This window comes from Moschus berezovskii, chromosome 22 (genome assembly GCF_049115385.1).
Source record: "Moschus berezovskii isolate FMDL1 chromosome 22, NW_MosBer_1.0, whole genome shotgun sequence".
Lineage (NCBI taxonomy): Eukaryota > Metazoa > Chordata > Mammalia > Artiodactyla > Moschidae > Moschus > Moschus berezovskii.
The window spans coordinates 678,872-700,869 of record NC_142481.1 but is presented as its reverse complement, the minus strand read 5'-3'; the positions used below and the strand labels follow the sequence as shown (position 1 = coordinate 700,869).

Below are 21,998 nucleotides of genomic sequence, written 5' to 3'. Positions count from 1 at the left end.
AAATAAAGTCCTGATTACCAGATCCCCTGCTGTTTGTTCTTAAATGAAAAAATGAAGACCTGCTGTACCCTGCTTCAGGTATTTGGAGCAGACAGGGATCTGATAAGAGGCTGCTCCAGACATGCCTCCAAGTATTTGGACATGCTATCTGTGCAAAGATTTTCCTGGGAAAATCTTCCTTACCAGTTTATACTAGTCATCAGGAAACAGAACATGTGTATATTACCCTTGTTCTGCAGTCAGGACCCAGAGCTGGATTCATGGCCCTCGCATTCAAGAGCTGAGATTATATCAAGGCAAGTCTCTGGACACAATACCCTGACATTCTATAAAATGAAGGTGAAAGTCGCTCAGTCGTGTTTGACTATTTGTGACCCCATGGACTACATGATCCATGGAATTCTCCAGGCCAGAATACTGGAGTGGGTAGCCCTTCCCTTCTCCAGGGATCTTACCAACCCAGGGATCAAACCCAGGTCTCCCGCTTTGCAGGCAGACTCTATCAGCTGACCACTCTCTCTGGGTGGTGTCAATACCAGTGAGGGACTGGGACACCATCTCCTGCCTTGTGTAGGATTCCTAAGTGCTTTTCCAACCTTCAGAACCTGAGGGAAGAGGAAGGCAACTGTGGCTGGGCTCCAAGACTCCCCTGGATCCCCACCAGGCCTTGAACCTGGACTTGGGGTTAACTTACTAACCTCTGTTTCAGTCCTCAGAGCAGCCTCTTATCAGATCCCTGACCTTGGAAAATGGTGCTACTTCTCTTTGCTGCAACCTGTTCGTCAACCACTTCCAATCTGTTCCCTCTCTGAGCAGAATTTTGATGACCTTTAAAACCCTAACACATATGGGATTTCTCTGGTAACTCAGTGGTAAAGAATCTGCCTGCCAATGCAGGGGACACAGGTTTGATCCCCGATCTGGGAAGATATCACATGGCGCACGGCAACTAAGTCCCTGCACCACAACTACTCACTCCAGGTACAGCCGGAGTTCTGCCAACAAGTGAAGCCACGCCGCACCCTCTGCAACTACAGAAAGCCCTCCGGCAGCAAGAGCCCAGTGGGCGGAAACAAAGACCCAATGCAGTGTAAAAACAACAAACCCCTAACACATAAGTGTCCCCCTCTGTCCACTAACCTCCACCGCCTCCAGGTCAAGCAGAAAAAGAAACAGCCTCTCTGCCAGGTCAGTACACTCCCTCAACCGGCTTCCAGCATACATCAGTTGGAATCGAGGTTCCCCAAACCCACCCACCTCAGTCCGAACTCCAAGTCTCTGCACCTGCAGGTACCTGTGCCCATCACCCTCTCCCACGCGTCATCACACTGTCTGTCAGACACAGGGACCACCAACGACCGCCTCACCGTCCTGCAGCCCGGGGCCTGGGCTGAGGGCACATAAGCAGGTGCCCTGCACTCGGGGCTTTAGTGTCTGGTGGGGTGAGGGCGGTGAGAGCCCAGCGGGCCAGCGTTTACCTGAGGTGGGTCCCTCAGCGCCGCCACCGCCAACAGACTCTGGTCGGAGCGGCCGGGGGACGCGGGCAAGGACTTTCCTCTCCTCAGCCTGGTGCAGGGTACCCGGTCGCCGTTGCAGAACCTCAGAGCCCACTATGTTGCGCAGGGACAGCGCCTGCTCTCGCGCTTTTTAGATCCGGTCACCCGGTGCGGAATCAGTGGCCCCCAACCAGGACACTCACAACAGTTTTAAATGGCCGCCACAAGCAGGATACCGGAAGTCCCGCCCCAGTGGGCCCAATGTAAAGAATTTCCCCGGAAATGCATTTATGTGGCTCTTCCTGGGCGCAGGATCTTCCGGGTAATATTGTTCTCAGGGCTTTAGCGATTGCCCGAAAGTGTGTTCTCCTTTCTGACCAACCAGAGCTTGCGCCAACTGGCACTCGGAAGGATGCTAGAAAGCATCCTTACCTTGAGGAAGCAAGGCTTCTGTTTCTTGTTAAACGCAGCAAAGTGACAAAATTTCAGACTTCCTGAAGCTCAATCAGCTCCCAGAAGATAAAAATATTTAGACTGTCAACTACAGATTGGCACTTGCCATGGTGCTTGCCGCCTGCATCTACAAGGATTAAATCATGTGCTGCTCCAGCTGTTGACTTCAACACCCTCTGAAAGTAGTTCTGAGTGGAAAGCAGAAATAAAGCATTCTATGCTTGGGGTGGGGGTGGGGCAGCAAACTTGCAGGACAGGTCTTCAGATAGATATTCTCAGAAGCTGATTTTATGAGCCCAATTCTTATATCTCCTCATATCTAGAAAAGCACTAAAATCCTTCATGGTGATGACTGTTTCCTCGTGACTCTCAAAAAGCTTCCCGAAACTAACAGAAACCTTGTCAGAAAAATATGCGCTTGATTGCATGTACTCTTCCTTCACTAAAATCACATGTACACTGACCTTACCCCAACTCTTTGGAGCACTTTCTCAGAGTTATCTGAGGTGCTGTTTCCTGGGGTTCAGTCCTCATTTAGCACTCAAATAAAATTTAACTTGCAACTCTCACTTGTACAATTTTTTTAAGTCAATAAGATGCACTCAAATGTCTTCTAAATGGCCATATTATTCTAGAGCCATTCAGATATGAGTCAGCAAGTTCAGTTCAGTCGCTCAGTCGTGTCGGACTGTTTGTGACCCCATGGACTGCAGCATGCCAGGCTTCCCTGTCCATCACCAACTCCAGGAGCTTGCACAAATTAATGACCATTGAGTTGGTGATGCCATCCAATTATCTCAGCCTCTGTCATCCCCTTCTCCTGCCTTAATCTTTCCCAGCATCAGGGTCTTTTCCAATGAGTCAGTTCTTCGTATCAGGTGGCCAAAGTATTGAAGTTTCAGCTTCAGCATCAGTCCTTCCAATGAATATTCAGGACTGATCTCCTTTAGGATTGACTGGTTGGATCTCCTTGCAGTCCAAGGGACTCTCAAGAGTCTTCTCCAACAGCACAGTTTAAAAGCATCAATTCTTTGGCACTCTGCCTTCTTTATGGTTCAACTCTCATGTCTATACATGACTACTGGAAAAACCATAGCTTTGACTAAACAGACCTTTGTTGGCAAAGTAATGTCTCTGCTTTTAATATGCTGTCTAGGTTGGTCATAACTTTTCTTCCAAGGAGCAAGTATCATTTAATTTCATGGCTACAGTCACCATCTGCAGTGATTTTGGAGACCCCCAAAATAAAGTCTCTCACTGTTTCCAAGGTTTCCCGATCTATTTCCCATGAAGTGATGGGACCAGATGCCATGCTCTTAGTTTTCTGAATATTGAGTTTTAAGCCAAATTTTTCACTCTCCTCTTTAACTTTAATCAACAGGCTCTTTAGTTCTTCTTCGCTTTCTGCCATAAGGGTGGTGTCATCTGAGTATCTGAGGTTATTGATATTTCTCCCAGCAGTCTTGATTCCAGCTTGTGCTTCATCCAGCCCGGCATGTCTCATGATGTCCTCTACATATAAGCTAAATAAGCAGGGTGAAAATATACAGCCTTGATGTACTCCTTTCCCGATTTGGAAACAGTCTGTTGTTCCATGTCCAGTTCTAATTGTTGCTTCTTGACCTGCATACAGATTTCTCAAAAGGCAGGTCAGGTGGTCTGGTATTCCCATCTCTTTCAGAATTTTCCACAGTTTGTTGTGATCTACACAGTCAAAGGCTTTGGCATAGTCAAGAAAGCAGATATTTTTCTGGAACTCTCTTGCTTTCTTGATGATCCAATGGATGTTGGCAATTTGATCTCTGGTTCTTCTGACTTCTGCCTTTTCAGAATCCAGCTTGAACATCTGGAATTTCACAGTTCACATACTGTTGAAGTCTGGCTTGGAGAATTTTGAGCATTACTTTGCTAGCATGTGAGATGAGTGCAATTGTGTTCTTTGGCATTGCCTTTCTCTGGGATTGGGATGAAAACTGACCTTTTCCAGTCCTGTGGCCACTGCCAAGTTTTCCAAATTTGCTGGCATATTGAGCGCAGCACTTTAACAGCATCATCTTTCGAGATTTGAAATAGCTCAACTGGAATTCCATCAGCTCCATTAGCTTTGTTCAGAGTGATGTTTCCTAAGGCCCACTTGCCTTCACCGTCCAGGATGTTCTCTAAATGGCCTCTCAGTGGCCATATTATTCTAGAGCCATTCAGATATGAGTCAGCAATTTGCTGGACACATTATATAATTGTTCTTGAAAGTCATGTACTGAAGCTGTAGTCCGTTTTCTGTGTTGTATTATGATTGGCTATGAACAAAACAGTCTTTACAGGGTCATGACTGGGGAGAAAGAAGATGGATATTCTAAACTAGGTGGTCAAACAGGAGTTTTACTTCTGGTTCCACAACAAAGTTTCTTTCTTGCCTACAGAACCAGGGATTGTGTCCTATCCACTGAGAAACACTTTCATCCGTATATTATCTCTTATTCCACTTCCTAACATAAACTCAATTCCTTTTAGTGAACAGATATCCATCTCAAACTGAGAGCAACTGAACTAATGTTATTTTGGTATGGGTTGGTAGCTTTCAGAGTTGCAGCATGTATGGAAGGGAGTATCTGAACAATTATATAAAAGAAGGCATTTTAAGTTTATGATCTCGTATCCTCGCTGGTAAGTGACTATCATTTTCCAGTGACTGCAGGCACACTTCTTTATAGGGAAATGAGATAATATCACAAAGTTTTGACATGCAAGTTTCAGAAAGTTATTAATATATGTGCTGTTATTCAAAGACAGTAGCAGATACCACCTTGGGGATACAGCAAGTGATGTTGAAGACATCATGGAATTTTCAGTAGTGCTTTTATTCTTGAAAACATTAATACCAGCTTGGAGAAAGAATTGACATGGACGTTAAGATTAGCTAAGCTAGGACTTTCCTGATAGTACATTAATAAGAATCCGCCTGCCACAGCAGGGGAAATGGATTCCACCCCTGGTTTGGGAAGATTTCTACATGCCTCGGGGCAAGTAGGCCAGTGTGCCACAACTATTGTGTCTCTGCTCTGCAACAAGAGAAGCTCCTGCTCGCTGAAACTAGAGAAAGCCAGTGCCCAGTAAGGAAGACCCTGTGCAATGAAAATAAATGGAAAAAGAAAAAAAAACTTTAATTAACTTTATTTTTTAAAAGTAGCCAAAACTAGTAAATGTGAACAAGATTTTGGAGTATCATGTTTATTCACGGTTCTAGTAAATTTTCATTATGCAAAATATAGTGTCAGGCACTGTTTTAGGTGTATGGAAACCACGACAGATGAAAACCTGTTCTTTTTTCACGCAGCTTACATTCTTCAATGAACACAGAAAGGAAAATGAAAGAAAAAGTGTGTAACTTTATAGTAAGTTTTAATGTTCTATTAGAAAGTTTCAAAGACTCATCTACATATCATCTAACTCAGATATGACTGAGACCTGAGATGGCTGGATGGCATCACCAACTCGATGGATATGAGTTTGAGTGAACTCCGGGAGTTGGTGATGGACAGGGAGGCCTGGCATGCTGTGATTCATGGGGTCGCAATGAGTCGGACACGTCTGAGCAATTGAATTGAACTGAACTGAACTGAATGTACAATTAACCCTGAGGCAGAATTGCTCTCCAGCTGTGAAACCAAAGGTTTCATGCTTTGAAAATGTAATACTGAAACAGGCAAAGGACAGACATTTCCATTACAAAAGGGGGAAGTGGGAAATACAGGAGTGAGGGGTGAGCGTTGTAAGTGTGAACCATTGTTGTGGTTGTGGAAGAAGCGAACTTTGGAATCACTTTTTAAAACAAGATAGCCTGGTTTTTCTGATTGTGGGAGAAAGTAAGGTGGGAGTCAGGTTTTGACACCAAGATTTTTGGTGTTGCGAGGTGGTAGGACAGAAGCTCCATCAACGATGTTGGGTGTTCTGTAGTGGTAATAATTCTCATTGGGGTATCAGCAGTTTCCTTTTGAGGGTATATTTCAGAAAAGAAAAGAATGGAGTTATTTAGCAGGTAGCCGGATACACAGGTCTGGAACTATGGGGAGGATCTCTGGATAGACACATCTACAAAACCTGGTGGACAGTGTGTGGACCAGGGGGAGGTTCTATTCATATTAGTAGCATATTAAAAAGCAGAGACATTACTTTGCCAACAAAGGTCTGTCTAGTCAAGGCTATGGTTTTTCCAGTAGTCATGTATGGATGTGAGAGTTGGACTGTAAAGGAAGCTGATTGCCAAAGAATTGATGCTTTTGAACTGTGGTGTTGGAGAAGACTCTTCAGAGTCCCTTGGACTGCAAGGAGATCCAACCAGTCCTTTCTAAAGGAGATCAGTCCTGGGTGTTCATTGGAAGGACTGATGCTAACGCTGAAACTCCAATACTTTGGCCACCTCATGCGACGAGTTGACTCACTGGAAAAGACTCTGATGCTGGGAGGGATTGGGGGCGGGAGGAGACGGGGACGGCAGAGAATGAGATGGCTGGATGGCATCACTGACTCGATAGACATGAATTTGAGTGAACTCCGGGAGTTGGTGATGGCCAGGGAGGACTGACGTGCTGTGACTCATGGGGTCGCAAAGAGTCGGACACGACTGAGCGACTGAACTGAACTGAGGCGGAATCCTGAACATGATGATAATGCCAATAGTAAATCAGAGAGGACAGTGGGTGCCACAAGTGCATCTATAGCGTGGGTACAAAAAATTAGGTATAAAATAAACTACAAGGATATTCTGTACAACACGGAGAATATAGCCAATATTTCATAATAACTATAAATGGAGTATAACCTTTAAATTTACGACTCACGATACTGTACACCTGTAGCTTTTATAATAAAAATGTAAAAAAAAAAATTTTTAAATAAATTAAGGTGTGCAAGTCATTACAAAGGTAAGCTCCAATTTAAGGCCATAAATATAATTTTGATTTTTGTAAATAAAAATACAGAGTTCCCTGGTGGCCTAATGGTTAGGATTCTGAGCTTTCACTGCTGCAACAAAATACAAAAGCATTCAAATGACAAAAATGACTTGTATAAAACAACAAAAAAATTGTATTTTAAGTATCCATAAAATGTTGGGCAATATTTTGTAACAGGCAATTTTTGTGAAAACTATCCAAATGCTATACAATAATTCGTGAAAAATTCATTTTGATTTCAAAATTTACCTATAACCAGGCAGAATTAAGGTGCCCTGATAATTTAAAATGTTTCCAAAACACTCTGACTATAGAATACTTACACCATTATAATTCTTATTACTTTATCACATCTATCAGTTGCATTTCACTGAATTTTTTAAAAAGCTTATGTGGAACCTTTCCAGTACAATCAAATGATTATTCATTGAAATAAGAATGTTGTCTGTCTTTCTAAGCAGTTATCTCTTGTTTATATCATCTTAGATTAAAATTTTATTTTTAAATAAACAAAACTTGTATTGACTTTCAGGGGAAAGAACAAATTTACTGTAATAGAATCGGTCATTTTGCATTTCAGTATAATAAATAAAATTTGTTTAAAGAGGATCTGAAGAGAATTAATTCACCAACTAGGGCAAATAGAGAGAAGCGATCTCTCAGTACAGTTGAAAAAGAATCAAAATGCTTCTGTGGTAATCCGTCAATTGGTGAGTGTGCTCTCAATCTCAAGAGTCAATGGATTCAGGAAAAATAAGCTATAACCATGAACACATATAGACTGAGTAAAATTTCACAGTGTATTTACATGGCATTTAATTTACATGGCACTCTACAAAATGCAATAAAATAAGAATATAACTAATACAATAAAAAAGAATAAGTTAGTTAAGTACAATAAGATAATTGAGAAAAGGAGAGTTACAAAAATATTTTATATAACATTTTTTAAATAAATAGCACGTACAAGTTCAAAATACGAAGCCTAGAATTTGGTGTAAGTGCTCAGTGTTGTGTCATTTTTATTGATCCTCCCAAGGCCAAAGTTAACACCTCAATGTCAAAGTCAGCCAAATGAGAATTAGGGAGCTTTAGCAAGTTTCCCAGGTTATTTCCCACTGGCGAATCCACATTGAGACCTCAGTAACCAGCAGCCCCCTTCTCGATGCAGGTAAGTTCCTGCAGGCTGACCCAGATCAGGAATTATGAGAAACCCCATTTATTTCTGAAATGCATGCACCTGGTGATATAGGGGTCTGAGGATATCAGGGGGAGATAAAGTTTCCTGGCACCAGGATCTCACCTGTAGAGGAAGCTGCATGGGAATGGACAGCTCACCTCTACACATCTTTCAATGGATCAGAGGCAGGGCAGCTCCTAATTTCCATCTTACATAAAAGGAAAAGGGCTTGGGGAAGAGTGTTTGCTTGTGGTTCCTTAATCAGGGATACAGAATTTAAACCCAGGTAGCCTGGATGAGGACTTGGGGAGTCTGACCACTTACCTCCATTCCCTCCCAACCAAGCTTTGGGACTCAAAATAGACCAGTCCATCCTGATGAAACCTTGTCCCCATCTCCAATCCACCAACTTCTATGGTGATAGAACCAAGAAAAAGCATAAGGACAATAAAGCAAGGCTTTATTGTATTCTTAAGTGACTAAAAGCAAGAACGTGACAGAGAATATGTTAACAGTGCAGGTAAAATTTAAAACCATATGTCTAAGTATCCACTGTACTGTGAACACTGGGGGAAAAAAAACTTTTTGGGTTAGAAAATTCTGCCAGTATTGAAAAGTTATTCCATAAAGCAAAAATCACTCACAATATTTAAAAATGAGTGAAATTCCAACATACGTCTTTGTGGTTTCATTGTCCTATTTGTTAAAGGAAAATAGCCAAAGGCAAACAAAGAAAAAGATTTAAGCAGACATTTTAACAAAGATACATAGATAGGAAATGAATATCTGAAAAACTGCTCATCATGAATCCTTAAAGAAACTCAATTAAAAAGTGATATACCTCTAAAAAAAAAAAAAGCTAAAATTTAGCAATCAATAAACCAAGTATTCAGAATATGGGAGAGGTGGAATTCTCAATATATTGCTAGTAAGCTGGAAAAGAGTCTGATGCTAGAAAGAATTGGGGGTGGGAGGAGACGGGGACGACAGAGAATGAGATGGCTGGATGGCATCACCGATTCAATGGACATGAGTTTGAGTGAACTCCAGGAGTTGGTGATGGACAGGGAGGCCTGGCGTGCTGTGATCCATGGGGTTGCAAAGAGTCGGACACGACTGAGCGACTGAACTGAAGATGCAAAAGGCACAATCATTTTAGATCACAATGTTAGCTTCTTCAAAAGTAAAACTGTTGTGGGACTTCCCTGGTGGGCCAGTGTTTAAGAACCCTCCTTCCAATGCAGGGGTTGGGGTTAAAGCCCTGGTCAGGGAACTAAGATTCCACAAGTGCAGGGCAACTAAGCCCTCGGCCTGCAATAAAAACCCACTGCAGCCAACAAGAGTGAAACAGCCGTGGCTCATATGCTGCATTCTAAGTTACTGACAAAAGATAAACACATGTTCATACAAAGAGCTAACACAATTTTTATACTAGCTTTATTTTCAGAAGTCAAATTCTAGAAACAAGTCAAATACCCATAAAGAGAATGGATAAACTAACTGTGGCATATAGAAAACTATATCAGTCAAAAAACAAAAAGCACTATACATCACTGATGAATCTCAAAGTAATTAAAATATATAAGGAAAGAAAAATATGGTAAATAGCATATGATTCCAATATCAAGAAAACACAAGGTACCTATTTTAAGGAAAGTAAATCAATGGTTACTTGGAAAGGTGAGAATGGCAAGGAGATTACAGAACAAATGAGGTAAATACACCATGACAGATATGGTCACTATCAGAACTACGGTGATAGTCTCAGAGGTTCACGCCTATATCAAAACTTGTCAAATTGTACTTTAAATACACTTGGTTTAGCAAATGTAAATTATACTGTGTGTGTGTGTGTGTTCACAGCTCAGTCGTAGCTGACCCTTTGTGACCCAGACTGTAGCCCTCGGGGTTCCTCTGTCCACGGAATTTTCCAGGCAAGAATACTCTAGTGGGTTGCCATTTCCTCCTCCAGGGGGATCTTCCCAACCCAGGGATTGAACCCTGGTCTCCTGTATCTTCTGCACTGCATGCAGATTCTTTACTGTTGAGCCATCAGGGAAGCCACAGATATTATAATTTAGTAATTTTTTTCAATTTTTTTTTTTAGTTACTTTGTGAGCATATTTGAGCTTATATCAAATATTTATTTTTACCGGGGAGCCTGGTGGGCTGCCGTCTATGGGGTCACACAGAGTCGGACACGACTGAAGTGACTTAGCAGCAGCAGCAGCAGTGACAATAATGATGTCATTCTTTTGCTTTTTGTGTTTTGTAATTTTCATTTTGGGACACAAATATTACATATCAGATTGTCCTGGTTTATGTTTACATGTTTGAAAAGTTCACAATATATTTTCAGTGTCATTAAGTATTTTATAAAATGTGAAGTAACTATCTGGTCAGTTGTATGGCATTTTCTATGGCTCATTGGTAATAAGCATTTATTATATAAGGAAACAAAAGTATAAATTTGTTTAGAAATAATAACTGAAATCATAATGACTGTGTATACCCTTAAAAGTCAAAAGTTCTTTGAAGAATTACATTTTATCTAAATTTTATCCTCATTTTTGAAAGATACTCTTTCTTGGGTGATCTTATTTAAAGTGGTTAGTGTTTTTAGAGTATTCAGAAACTAGACTGTTAAGTATATTTAGCGTTAATCATTTTGGAATTCTTTTGACACATTTTAATTGACTAACCAAAACTCTTAGCTCTGGCTTTTTTGTTGTTGTTATATACATATATTAATGAAAATCTGTTATTCAGGTTGGTAGCACTAAATTGGTTGGAGAAGGAAATGGCAACCCACTCCAGTGTTCTTGCCTGGAGAATCCCAGGGACGGGGGAGCCTGTGGGCTTCTGTCTATGGGGTCACACAGAGTCGGACACGACTGAGGTGACTCAGCAGCAGCAAAGCTTTAAAAAATAACTCAATTTAAAGATCTCTATGCCCCAGTCTTTTTGACAGAGAGGTACGGCAACCATACACTCCATCATCTCTCTTTATGCCCTGGGGGGCAGGGGTATTTGTCAAACTTGCATCAGTGTCAACAAATATGGTAAGTTAATAGAGAACATTTCCACTGAAAGTCAACGGAAATGCAGTCTGGGTCACAAGAGCCACAGCCAGGGACTAGACCCCTTTTTAATTTTCTTCCAGTCCATGTGGTAATGGCCTTGAGATGAACAATACAGAGAAACTATCACTTTTATATGGACATTTGTGGATGCATGTTTAGAAGCAGCACATTACACTAGTTGGCTGCAGTCCTCCTCTCCCTACAAATCTGTTTCTGCACCAGTTATGGACCCAGTGGTATTACAACCAGCTACACTAATCAGGGAACATGGCTCTCTGAAGACCTGGGGAAAATGTCCCTCCACAGTGCTGAAACACCTTGGGATCTCTCCATTTAGTAAGGAAAAAAATTAATGCTATGCTCAGAAGCACTTGAGATTCTCACATCTGCCTGCTTCTCAGTGTCACCTAGGAGAATCCTAAAACAAAGCCTCCAGACTTCAAGTGAAAACCTGAAATCCCTGCAATCTTTCCAGACTTGGTCATAACTGGCAAGCTCTTGTCAACATCCCATCCCCCCTCAGACAGAAACTTTGAGACCCCTAAAAACTGTTCTCCCATTTATGCTTACACAGCACAAATCTGTCAATTACCTGCACAGTTAATAGAACGTCCAAGATGAAAGAGGACTTAAGAGCTTAGAAGATCTTGATTATTGTATAAGCCAAAGCAATCTGTAGCAAGTAGTTATTCATCGTTTGGAAAATGGAAAACCTTATTACCAGTATCACATGAGATCAACACATCCCTGCTGCTATTCTCTGCAAGCTGCTAGCTGAACTTCTGATAGTTTCTGGGCTGACACTGACCAGGTCCATGTCCAAGACAGTCAGGTGAAAGTTGGCACCGTAGGCCTCAAGTGACTCCTAACTTGGCTAAAACATGGGAGGACACAGTAAGTCTCCCTGAGCACACTAGGTGGACCTGCCAAGGGCTAGATGTGAAATGGTTTTGACCACAGAGATGGGAGTGACATATATGTGGGAAGAACCCTGGAGAGATTAGAGACTGCCACATAGCCACACATTTCCCACATAACTGAAAATCATGTCTGGGAGCTAATTCAGACAGATGAATTCTCAGCTTCCTTTGGTATCCTTACACTGAACAAGAAAACTGCACATTCCCTAAACATCTAAGGCCTTTCTCGAGTGTGAACTCTCTGATGTTGAGAAAGGGTAGATTTTCGCATAAAAAATTTCCCACATTCTCTACACTCATAAGGTCTTTCCCCTGTGTGACCTCTCCGGTGTTGACTAAACTGGGAACTGTCTCTAAAGGATTTCCCACATTCACTGCACACGTAAGGCCTTTCTCCTGTGTGAACTCTCTGATGGTAACGGAGTTTGGAGCTAGAGATAAAAGATTTCCCACATTCACTGCACTCATAAGGCCTATCTCCTGCATGAACTCTCTGATGATAACGAAGGGTAGAACTGGAGGTAAAAGATTTTCCACATTTGCTGCATTCATATGGCCTTTTGCCTGCATGAACTCTCTGATGATAAGAAAGTGTGGCACTACTAGTAAAAGATTTCCCACATTCACTGCACACATAAGGTCTCTCTCCTGTGTGAACTCTCTGGTGTCTAATCAGTATAGAGCTATTGGTAAAGGACTTCCCACATTCGTTGCACTGATAAGGCTTTTCTCCCCTGTGAACTCTCTGATGATAACCAAGGCCAGAGACAGAGGTGAAAGATTTGCCACACGCACTACACTCATAAGACCGTTCTCTATTATGAATTTTCTGGTGTGTTGAGAGGGAAGATTTTTGGCTAAAAGATTTCCCACATTCACCACACTCATAAGGTCTTTCTCCAGTGTGAGCTCTCCTGTGTTTATTGAATTGTGATCTATCCTTAAAGGATTTCCCACATTCATTGCACTCATAAGGCCTTTCTCCAGTGTGCACTCTGTGATGATAACGGAGGCTGGCACTAAAAGTAAAAGATTTCCCACACTCCCTGCACTCATAAGGTCTTTCTCCTGTGTGAACTCTCTGATGATAACGGAGGGTAGAACTAGAGGTGAAAGATTTCCCACATTCATTGCATTCATAAGGCCTTTTTCCTGCATGAACTCTCTGATGATAACATAGCGTGGAGCTAGAGGTAAAAGATTTCCCACACTCACTGCACACATAAGGCTTTTCTCCTGTATGAACTCTCTGGTGTTGAATGAGTGTCCATCTATTGTTAAAAGATTTCTCGCATTCGCTACACTTGTAAGGTCTTTCTCCTGTGTGAACTCTCTGGTGTAAAAGCAGGTTATTCCTTCGGATAAAGGATTTCCCACATTCACTGCACTCATATGGCCTTTCTCCAGAATGAACCCTCTGATGATAATGGAGGTCAGACTTAGAGATAAAAGATTTCCCACATTCATTGCACTCATAAGGCCTTTCTCCTGTGTGAATTCTCTGATGATAACGGAGGGCAGAGCTAGTAGTAAAAGATCTCCCACATTCATCACACCCGTAAGGCCTTTCCCCAAGGTGACCTCGCTCATGATACTGGAGGGTGGAGCTACAGGAAAAAGATTTCCCACATTTATTGCACACATAAGGCTTTTCTCCTGTGTGAATTCTCCGGTGTCGAATGAGGGTCCACCTATTGTTAAAAGATTTCCCACATTCAGTGCATTCATATGGTCTTTCTCCAGTGTGGACTCTGTGATGATAACGAAGGCTAGAGCTAAAAGTAAAAGATTTCCCACATTCACTACACTCATAAGGCCTTTCTCCTGAGTGAACTCTTACATGTATAATTAGGTTATTTTTTCGGGTAAAGGATTTCCCACATTCACTACACTTGTAAGGCCTTTCTCCAGTGTGAACTCTGTGATGGTAACGGAGAGCAGTACGAGTGATAAAAGATTTCCCACATTCACTGCACTCATGAGGCCTTTCTCCAGAATGAACTCTCTGATGATAACGGAGATCAGAGCTAGAGATAAAAGATTTCCCACAATCACTGCATATGTAAGGTCGTTCTCCAGTGTGGGATCTCTGATGATAACAGAGTGCAGACATTGAAGTAAAAGATTTCACACAGTCACTACACTTGTAAGGTCGTTCTCCAGTTTGAACTCTCCTGTGTGGAATGAATACTGAGCTATGGCTAAAAAATTTCGAACATTCACTGCACACGTAACTCTTTTCTCCACTGCACCATAGTTGGGGAGAAATGAGGACAGACTTGTGACTTAAGGATTTCCCACATTTGCTGCACTTGTATTGCCTTGCCCCAATATGAACTCTTCGATGTTTATAGAGAACTGAGCTTCGCCTAAAGGATTTCCCACATTCACCACACACATGAAGGTTTTTTCCAGTGTGCACTCTCTGGTGCAAAACAAATGATGATTTGTACCTGAATGCTTTCCCACATTCACTGCACACAAAACAAGGTATTCCAGTATGGACACCCTGATCCTGAACAACTGCGTGTCTGGGGCTGAGGGCTTTCTTGCATTTTCCTGAGGTGTGATGACTTCTGCTCTGTAAAGTTGACTCACACTGGGTGACTGTGTTTGGCTTCTCCACAGTATAAGTGGCCTGTTGCTGCAGGTGTCCCATAATGGTCGGGAAGTCCTTTTCAAACTCCCTGCAGGTAAATGGCTTCTGTAACACATGGAATCTGCAGCTCCTGAAAAACTTGGCCTCATCCACACTACTTCTGAGGGTTTTCTCTCCCATGTGCTGTTCCTGGTGCTGCTGAAAATTTGCACTAAAACAAAACTGTTTCACACATGCTCCACACCTCAACAGTTTCTGGATGTGTTGTGTTTCCTGGTGCTCAGCCAAGTGGAAAACTTTTTTCAAGACTGGACCACAAGTGTCACAAGGATGCATCTTCTGGGAAGACAAAGTTGCCTTTGGAGTCCTAGCCTGTGACACTCCTAGAGAAGTGATCTGTTCAGAAGGTGCCTCTGTATTCTCTGTCCCACAGCAGCAACCTGAACAGAAAGAAATGCAGGTCAAGTACATATTGACTATAGAGAAGGGTACAGCTCATCACTAATGTGTACCTATCTCATCCAGGTACAAGTCTATGAGATGCTTCTCAAGATACAGGACTTGGAATCCAATTGGAGGAACAGCCAACTGTTGTACATTACTGAGCCTCAAGGTCACACAATAGTGGAGACCTCATCAGGAGAAAAAAACAAAAACAGGGTAGTACACAAGGAAGAGAGGCAGGGTCTATGACTCACTCATTTTCCAGTGGCTTCCTGTAGGACTTTTCTGCTGAGACTGTGTAGAAAAGGTCATCTAAGCTCATTGAAATCCCACAGCAACATAACAGCTGCTATTCGAAGCCAATTCAGGGAAATGTGAACATATCGTAGCACAATCAACGTTGGTGAGTACTAAAGAAAGAGTAGTGAGAAAAATGGGAGAGATGTGGAGTCCAGAGAGGAGTGAAGTCCAGTGATGTGGAGTCCAAATAATCAGTCCAGATTATCCCTGGGTAAAGCCACAGTAGGAATGACAAGCAATACAAACGGCAAGTCAGTCAAGTGTTAACAGTGGAAAAGAAATGATAGAAGTAGTATGGCCATGCATTGGAAATGGCACCTAAACCCTGATTGAACAAAGACAGGTTCCTGCAATGATCTGAACACAGTCTGATGCCACACTCTCCTCAGCTGCCATTCACCAGGACCAGGCCCCCTCTGAGCCCACCTCACCATGACTGGAGTCATGTCAATCCTGGGCCATCTACAAGCACTAGTTAAGCAACTGCACAGGACATTCAGGATAAAAATCCTAATGGAAAAACAGGACAGATGAACAGCTTGTACCATCACAAAGAAACTCAGCACATAACAGATGCAGAAAAAAGATCCAGAAGCGGGATATCAGCAAAACAGCAGAGGACACAAGCCTTCACCACCAACAAAAAATGCACAAAAGCAAACAGAAGTTGCCCTTGGAGGACTCAGAAATCTAATTAAGATACTGCAGCAAAACATGAAAATGATCACTAAAGATATTACCTTAACAAAAACGTGGGGATGGACAGGAAATAAGATGAAGGGTGGGAACTAAGTGCATCAGCCAAATGGTGGCTGCTGTCACATTCCCAATGACCTGCACTGCAAAGGATCTCAGTAGCTTTTACCTTAGAGAATCTCAACAAGCCCTGCCACTTGCAGACCCCAAAGTTTGCAGAGCAGAGGAAGGCAAGTGTTTACACGTGTGAACCCCAGCTGCCTGCTCTGCAGAGGGGCACTGGAAGCTCTCACACTAAGGTAACTAATAGCCACCACCATAAGGCACCTGCAAGAGAATAATATGCTGAGTCATCCCTGTCCCCACAAAAGTAGCTACTGCTCTATTTCAGAACCACAGCTGCCATCCCCATAAATCCTGCACTCACCCCAAACCCTTGAGCCCCACCTGAACTACAGATGTTCATATTCTATAACCTGACCCCACATCTATCACCTGAATGTCTGAATGTCTCAGGCGCCAGATTCATGGCCACTGTGGGTGAGCTAGTTCCTCAAACCCCAGAGACACTATCTCTCTGTGTGTACCCATACTCTGGTCAAGGTTCCACCACTGCTCAGTGTGCCACTGCATTCCACAAAGTGAAGTCAACACTGAGAGACTATTCAGTGTCTGGGACCCTAGAAGTGCTACTGCCTTACATCTATTCACATCCTAGAGTCCAGATCTATATCTGCTCCACAGAATCCACACATCAGATATCAATGCCATCAGCACTATGAAGCATTCCCCCTCCAAGAGCTAAACTCCGCATTAAGAGGGACCCACTCAGTCAAAACATTTCCCATAGGAGAAAAAAATCAGGAGAGCCCTAGCAGTCTTCTCTATTACTGTGGACACCCATGGCTTTACCTACTGAGAACCCTGCAATCTGTGCTGACACTGACCTCAGGTGACAGAGCTGCAAACACAAAGCCACTGGGCTTTGCTGTGGGTGCAGCAGCCACTGTCCATCAAGCTAGCACACTCACACCCAGAGGTGAGGATCTTGCCCACCAAAACCTTACGTAAAGCCTGAAAGAAATAAGTGCTCCATGAAATGTACTAATCATCATAAGGCTTCAGGAAACACAAACACAATAATCGAGGAAACATGACACCCCTGAAGGAACAATAATCAGTTGCCCCAAAGAGATGGAGATCTACAATCTGTCAAACAAAAAATTTATAATAATTTTTTAACTTTAAAAAAAATCTATTTTTTAATTGAAGGATAACTGCTTTACAGAGTTTTGTTGTTTTCTGTCTAACCTCAACATGAATAAGCGTATGTCCTCTGGCTCTTGAACCTTCCCCCTCCTGCCTCTCTCCCCATCCCATCCCTCTAGGTTGATACACAGCCCCTGTTTGAGTTCCCTGAGACATACAGAAAATTCCCATTGGTTCCCTATTTTACATATGGGAATATAAGTTTCCACGTTATTCTCTCCATACATCTTACCCTCTCCTCCCCTCTCCCCGTGTCCATAAGTCTGTTCTCTATGTCTGTTTCTCCACTGCTGCCCTGAAAATAAATTTTTCAGTACCATCTTCCTAGATTCCATATACATGTGTTAGTATACAATATTTGTCTTTCTCTTTCTGACTTACCTCACTCTTTATAATAGGCTCTAGGTTCATCCACCTCATTAGAACTGATTCAAATGCATTCTTTTTTATGTCTGAGTAATAGTCCATTGTCCATATGTACCACAACTTCTTTATCCATTAATTTGTTGATGGACATCTAGATTGCTTTCATGTTCTAGCTATTGTAAATAGTGCTGCATGAACATTGGGGTACATCTGTCTTTTTCTGTTTTAGCTTCCTCAGGGTATATGCCTAGGAGTGGGATTGCTGGGTCATATGGTGGTTTTATTACTAGCTTTTGAATAAATCTCCACATCATCTTCCATAGTGGCTGTATCAATTTACATTCCCACCAACAGTGCAAGAGGGTTCCCTTTTCTCCACACATTCTCCAGCATTTGCTGTTTGTAGATTTTTCGATGATGGTCATTCTGACCAGTGAAGGTGATATCTCATTGTAGTTCTGATTTGCATTTCTCTATTAATGAGTGATGTTGAGCACCTTTTCATGTGTTTGTTAGCCATCTGTATGTCTTCTTTGGAGAAATGTCTAGGTCTTTTTCCCACTCTTTGATTGGGTTGTTTTTCTGGTATTGAACTGTATGAGCTGCCTGCATATTTTGGAAATTAATCTTTTGTCAGTGGTTTCATTTGCTACTATTATTTTCTCCCACTCTGAGGACTGTCTTTTCACCTTGTTTATAGTCTCCTTTGCTGTGCAAAAGCTTTTAGGTTTAATTAGGTCCCACTTGCTTACTTTCGTTCTTACTTCCATTATTCTAGGAGGTGGATCATAGAGGATCTTGCTTTGATTTATGTCACTGAGTGCTATGTTTTCCTCTAAGAGTTTTATATTTTCTGGTCTTACATTTAGGTCTTTAATCCATTTTGAGTTTATCTTTATGTATGGTATTAGGAAGTGTTCTACTTTCATTCTTTTACATGTAGCTGTCCAGTTTTCCCAGCACTACTTATTGAAGACACTGTCTCTGCCCCACTGTATATTCTTGCCTCCTTTGTCAAAATTAAGGTACCAATAAGTGCATGGGTTTATTTCTGGGCTATCTTGTTCCATTGGCCTATATTTCTGCTTTTGTGCCAGGACCATACCGTCTTGATGACTGCAGCTTTGTAATATAATCTGACCAGGCCACAAAGCATGCAGGCTTTTAGTTCCCCAAGCAAGGATGGAAGCCATGCCCCCAGCAATGAAAGCACAGAGTCTTAACTACTGGCCTGCCAAGGAAGTCTCTCACAATAATTTGTGGTTTTTTAATTTTTTATTTTATATTGGAGTATAGAGTATAGCTGATTAACAACGTTGTGACAGTTTCAGGTGGAGACCAAAGGGACTCAGCCATTCATACACAATGGATCTATTTTTCCCTAAACTTCCTCTCAGTCAGGCTGCCACATAACACTGAGAAAAGTTCTCTGTGCTCTACAATCGGTCCTTGTGGTTATCCATTTTAAATATAGCATAGTATACAAGTAGATCCCAAACTTCGCAACTATCCCTTCACCCCATTTTCCCCACCCAGGAATCATAAGTTCATTCTCTAAGTCTCACAATAATTGTTTTAATGAAGCTCAGTAAGCTACCAGAAAACACAGACAATTCAACAAAATAAGGAAAATGATATACAAGTAAAACAAGGCTTTAAACAGAGATTCAGAAAAATATGAAAAAGAACCAAACAGAAATTATGCTGAAGGGTATGATGAATGAAATGTAGAGCATTAATAGCTAATTTGATCAATCAAAACAATGACTATGAAATGGAAAGTAAGTCTCTGAAATTATCCAGTCAAAGGAGAAAAAAGATAAAATGACTAAAAAGAGGAAAGAAAAAAGTCTACATGAATTACGGGACACTGTTAAAATAATATTTGCATATTGGAAAATTCTGAAAGAGATGGGAATACCAGAGCACCTGACCTGCCTCTTGAGAAACCTGTATGCAGGTCAGGAAGCAACAGTTAGAACTGGACATGGAACAACAGACTGGTTCCAAACAGGAAAAGGAGTACATCAAGGGTGTATATTGTCACCCTGCTTATTTAACTTCTATGCAGAGTACATCATGAGAAATGCTGGGCTGGAGGAAGTACAAGGTGGAATCAAGATTGCCAGGAGAAATATCAATAACCTCAGATATGATGATGACACCACCCTTATGGCAGAAAGTGAAGAACTAAAGAACCTCTTGATGGAAGTGAAAGAGGAGAGTGAAAAAGTTGGCTTAAAGCTCAACATTCAGAAACTAAGATCATGGCATCTGGTCCCATCACTTCATGGGAAATAGATGGGGAAACAGTGGAAACAGTGGCTGACCTTATTCTTCTGGGCTCCAAAATCATTGCAGATGGTGATTACAGCCAGAAATTAAAAGATGCTTACTGCTTGGAAGGAAAGTTATGACCAACATAGACAGCATATTAAAAAGCAGAGACATTACTTTGCCAACAAAAGTCCCTCTAGTCAAGGTTATGGTTTTTCCAGTAGTCATGTATGGATGTGAGAGTTGGACTATAAAGAAAGCCGAGCACCGAAGAATTGATGCTTTTGAACTGTGGTGTTGGAGAAGACTCTTTAAGAGTCCCTTGGGCTGCAAGGAGATCCAACCAGTCCATCCTAAAGGAGATCAGTCCTGGGTGTTCATTGGAAAGACTGATGTTGAAGCTGACACACCAATACTTTGGCCACCTGATGTGAGGAGCTGAGTCACTGGAAAAGACTTTGATACTGGGAAAGATTGAGGGCAGGAGAAGGGGATGACAGAGGATGAAATGGTTGGATGCCATCACTGACTCGATGGACATGGGTTTGGGTGGACTCCGGGAGTTGGTGATGGACAGGGAGGCCTGGCGTGCTACGGTTCATGGGGTTGCAAAGAGTCGGACATGACTGAGCGACTGAACTGAACTGAACTGAATGGCAGCCCTAGAAGGAAGAGAGCGTGAGGAAGGGGCAGAAAGTTTATTTAAAGAAATAATGAGTGAAAACTTCCCAAATCTGGGAAAAGAAATGGACATTCAGGTACATGAGACTTGCAAGTCCCCAAACAGATTCAATCCACAGAGGACTTCACCAAGACACATTAATATAAAACTCAAAGTGATGACAAATTATTTTGAAAGTTGCAAGAAAAAAGTCATCACACAAGGGAATCCCCATAAAGATACAAGTGGTTTTCTTAGCTAAAACACTGCATACAGTGACAGTGAGACGTGTTATAAATGCCAAAGGGGAAGGGGTGGGGGCACTGAAAACCAAGAATATTTTACCAGCAATGCTATTCTTCAGTAATAAGGAAGACTTTCTTAGACAAATGAAAACTGAGGAAGTTCATCACCACTTGACCTAACCCTAAAAGAAATGAGGAAGTCTAACAAAGTCTTCTTCAAGCTGAATAAAAATATGCTAACAGTAATGGCAACCCACTCCAGTGTTCTTGCCGGGAGAATCCCAGGGACGGGGGAGCCTGGTGGGCTGCCGTCTATGGGGTCGCACAGAGTCGGACACGACTGAAGCGACTTAGCAGCAGCAACAGTAACATGAAAACATATTAAAATATAAAACACACTGGTAAAAATAAGTATATAGTCAAATTCAGAACACTCTAATACTGTAAAACTGCCTTAAACACTCAACTATAAAAGATAAAGAATAAGAGTATTAAAAGCAACTATACCGACAATAACTTGTTGATGGTTACACAATATACAATATAAAAAGATGTAAATTCTGACACCAAAAACAAAATATATGTGTGAGGCAAGTATAAGAGTAGACATTTTGTATGGGACTGAATTTACAGTATTATCAGCATAAAATACAATGTTTTAAGATGTTTTATATAAGCCTACGGTAACCACAAGTCAAAAACCTAGAGACACAAAAGATAGGAGAAAGGAACAAAAGTATCTTATCATAAGGTCTTCCTAGGTGGTTAATCTGCCTTGCAATGCAAGGGATGCAGGTTCAATCCCTTGTCAAGGAACTAAGATCTTGTATGCCTTGGAGCGACTAAGTTCATGGACCACAACTACAGAGCCCACGCACCACAACTAGTTGTACACCACAACAAAAGATCCTGCCCGATGCAACGAAGACCCTGCATGCTGCAACTAAGACCCAACACAGCTAAATAAATAAATATATCTTTAGAAGTACAGTCCCACAGAAAATCATAAAGACAGCAAGAAAGGAAGAAAAAACCTGCAAAATAGGGGGGCAATAAT

At 41.8% G+C, this 21,998-nt stretch overlaps 1 protein-coding gene across 8 annotated transcripts in view; it reads right to left on the bottom strand.

The window, feature by feature from the left end:
* LOC129546366 (uncharacterized) overlaps positions 1-21,998 on the bottom strand; it is a 56,357-nt gene that overhangs the window by 27,847 nt on the left and 6,512 nt on the right. For 7 of the 8 annotated variants that reach the window (XR_016035851.1, XR_016035852.1, XR_016035847.1 and 4 more), the window contains exon 3: positions 1,479-15,123. Coding sequence is in view for 1 of the 8 variants with exons in the window: in XM_055411260.2 (XP_055267235.1) it covers positions 12,299-15,123 (2,825 nt within the window). In the remaining 7 variants the exon portion in view is untranslated. Of the gene's footprint in view, positions 1-1,322; positions 15,124-21,998 lie in introns of those variants that run through there. The other variant, XM_055411260.2, reaches the window with a different exon arrangement.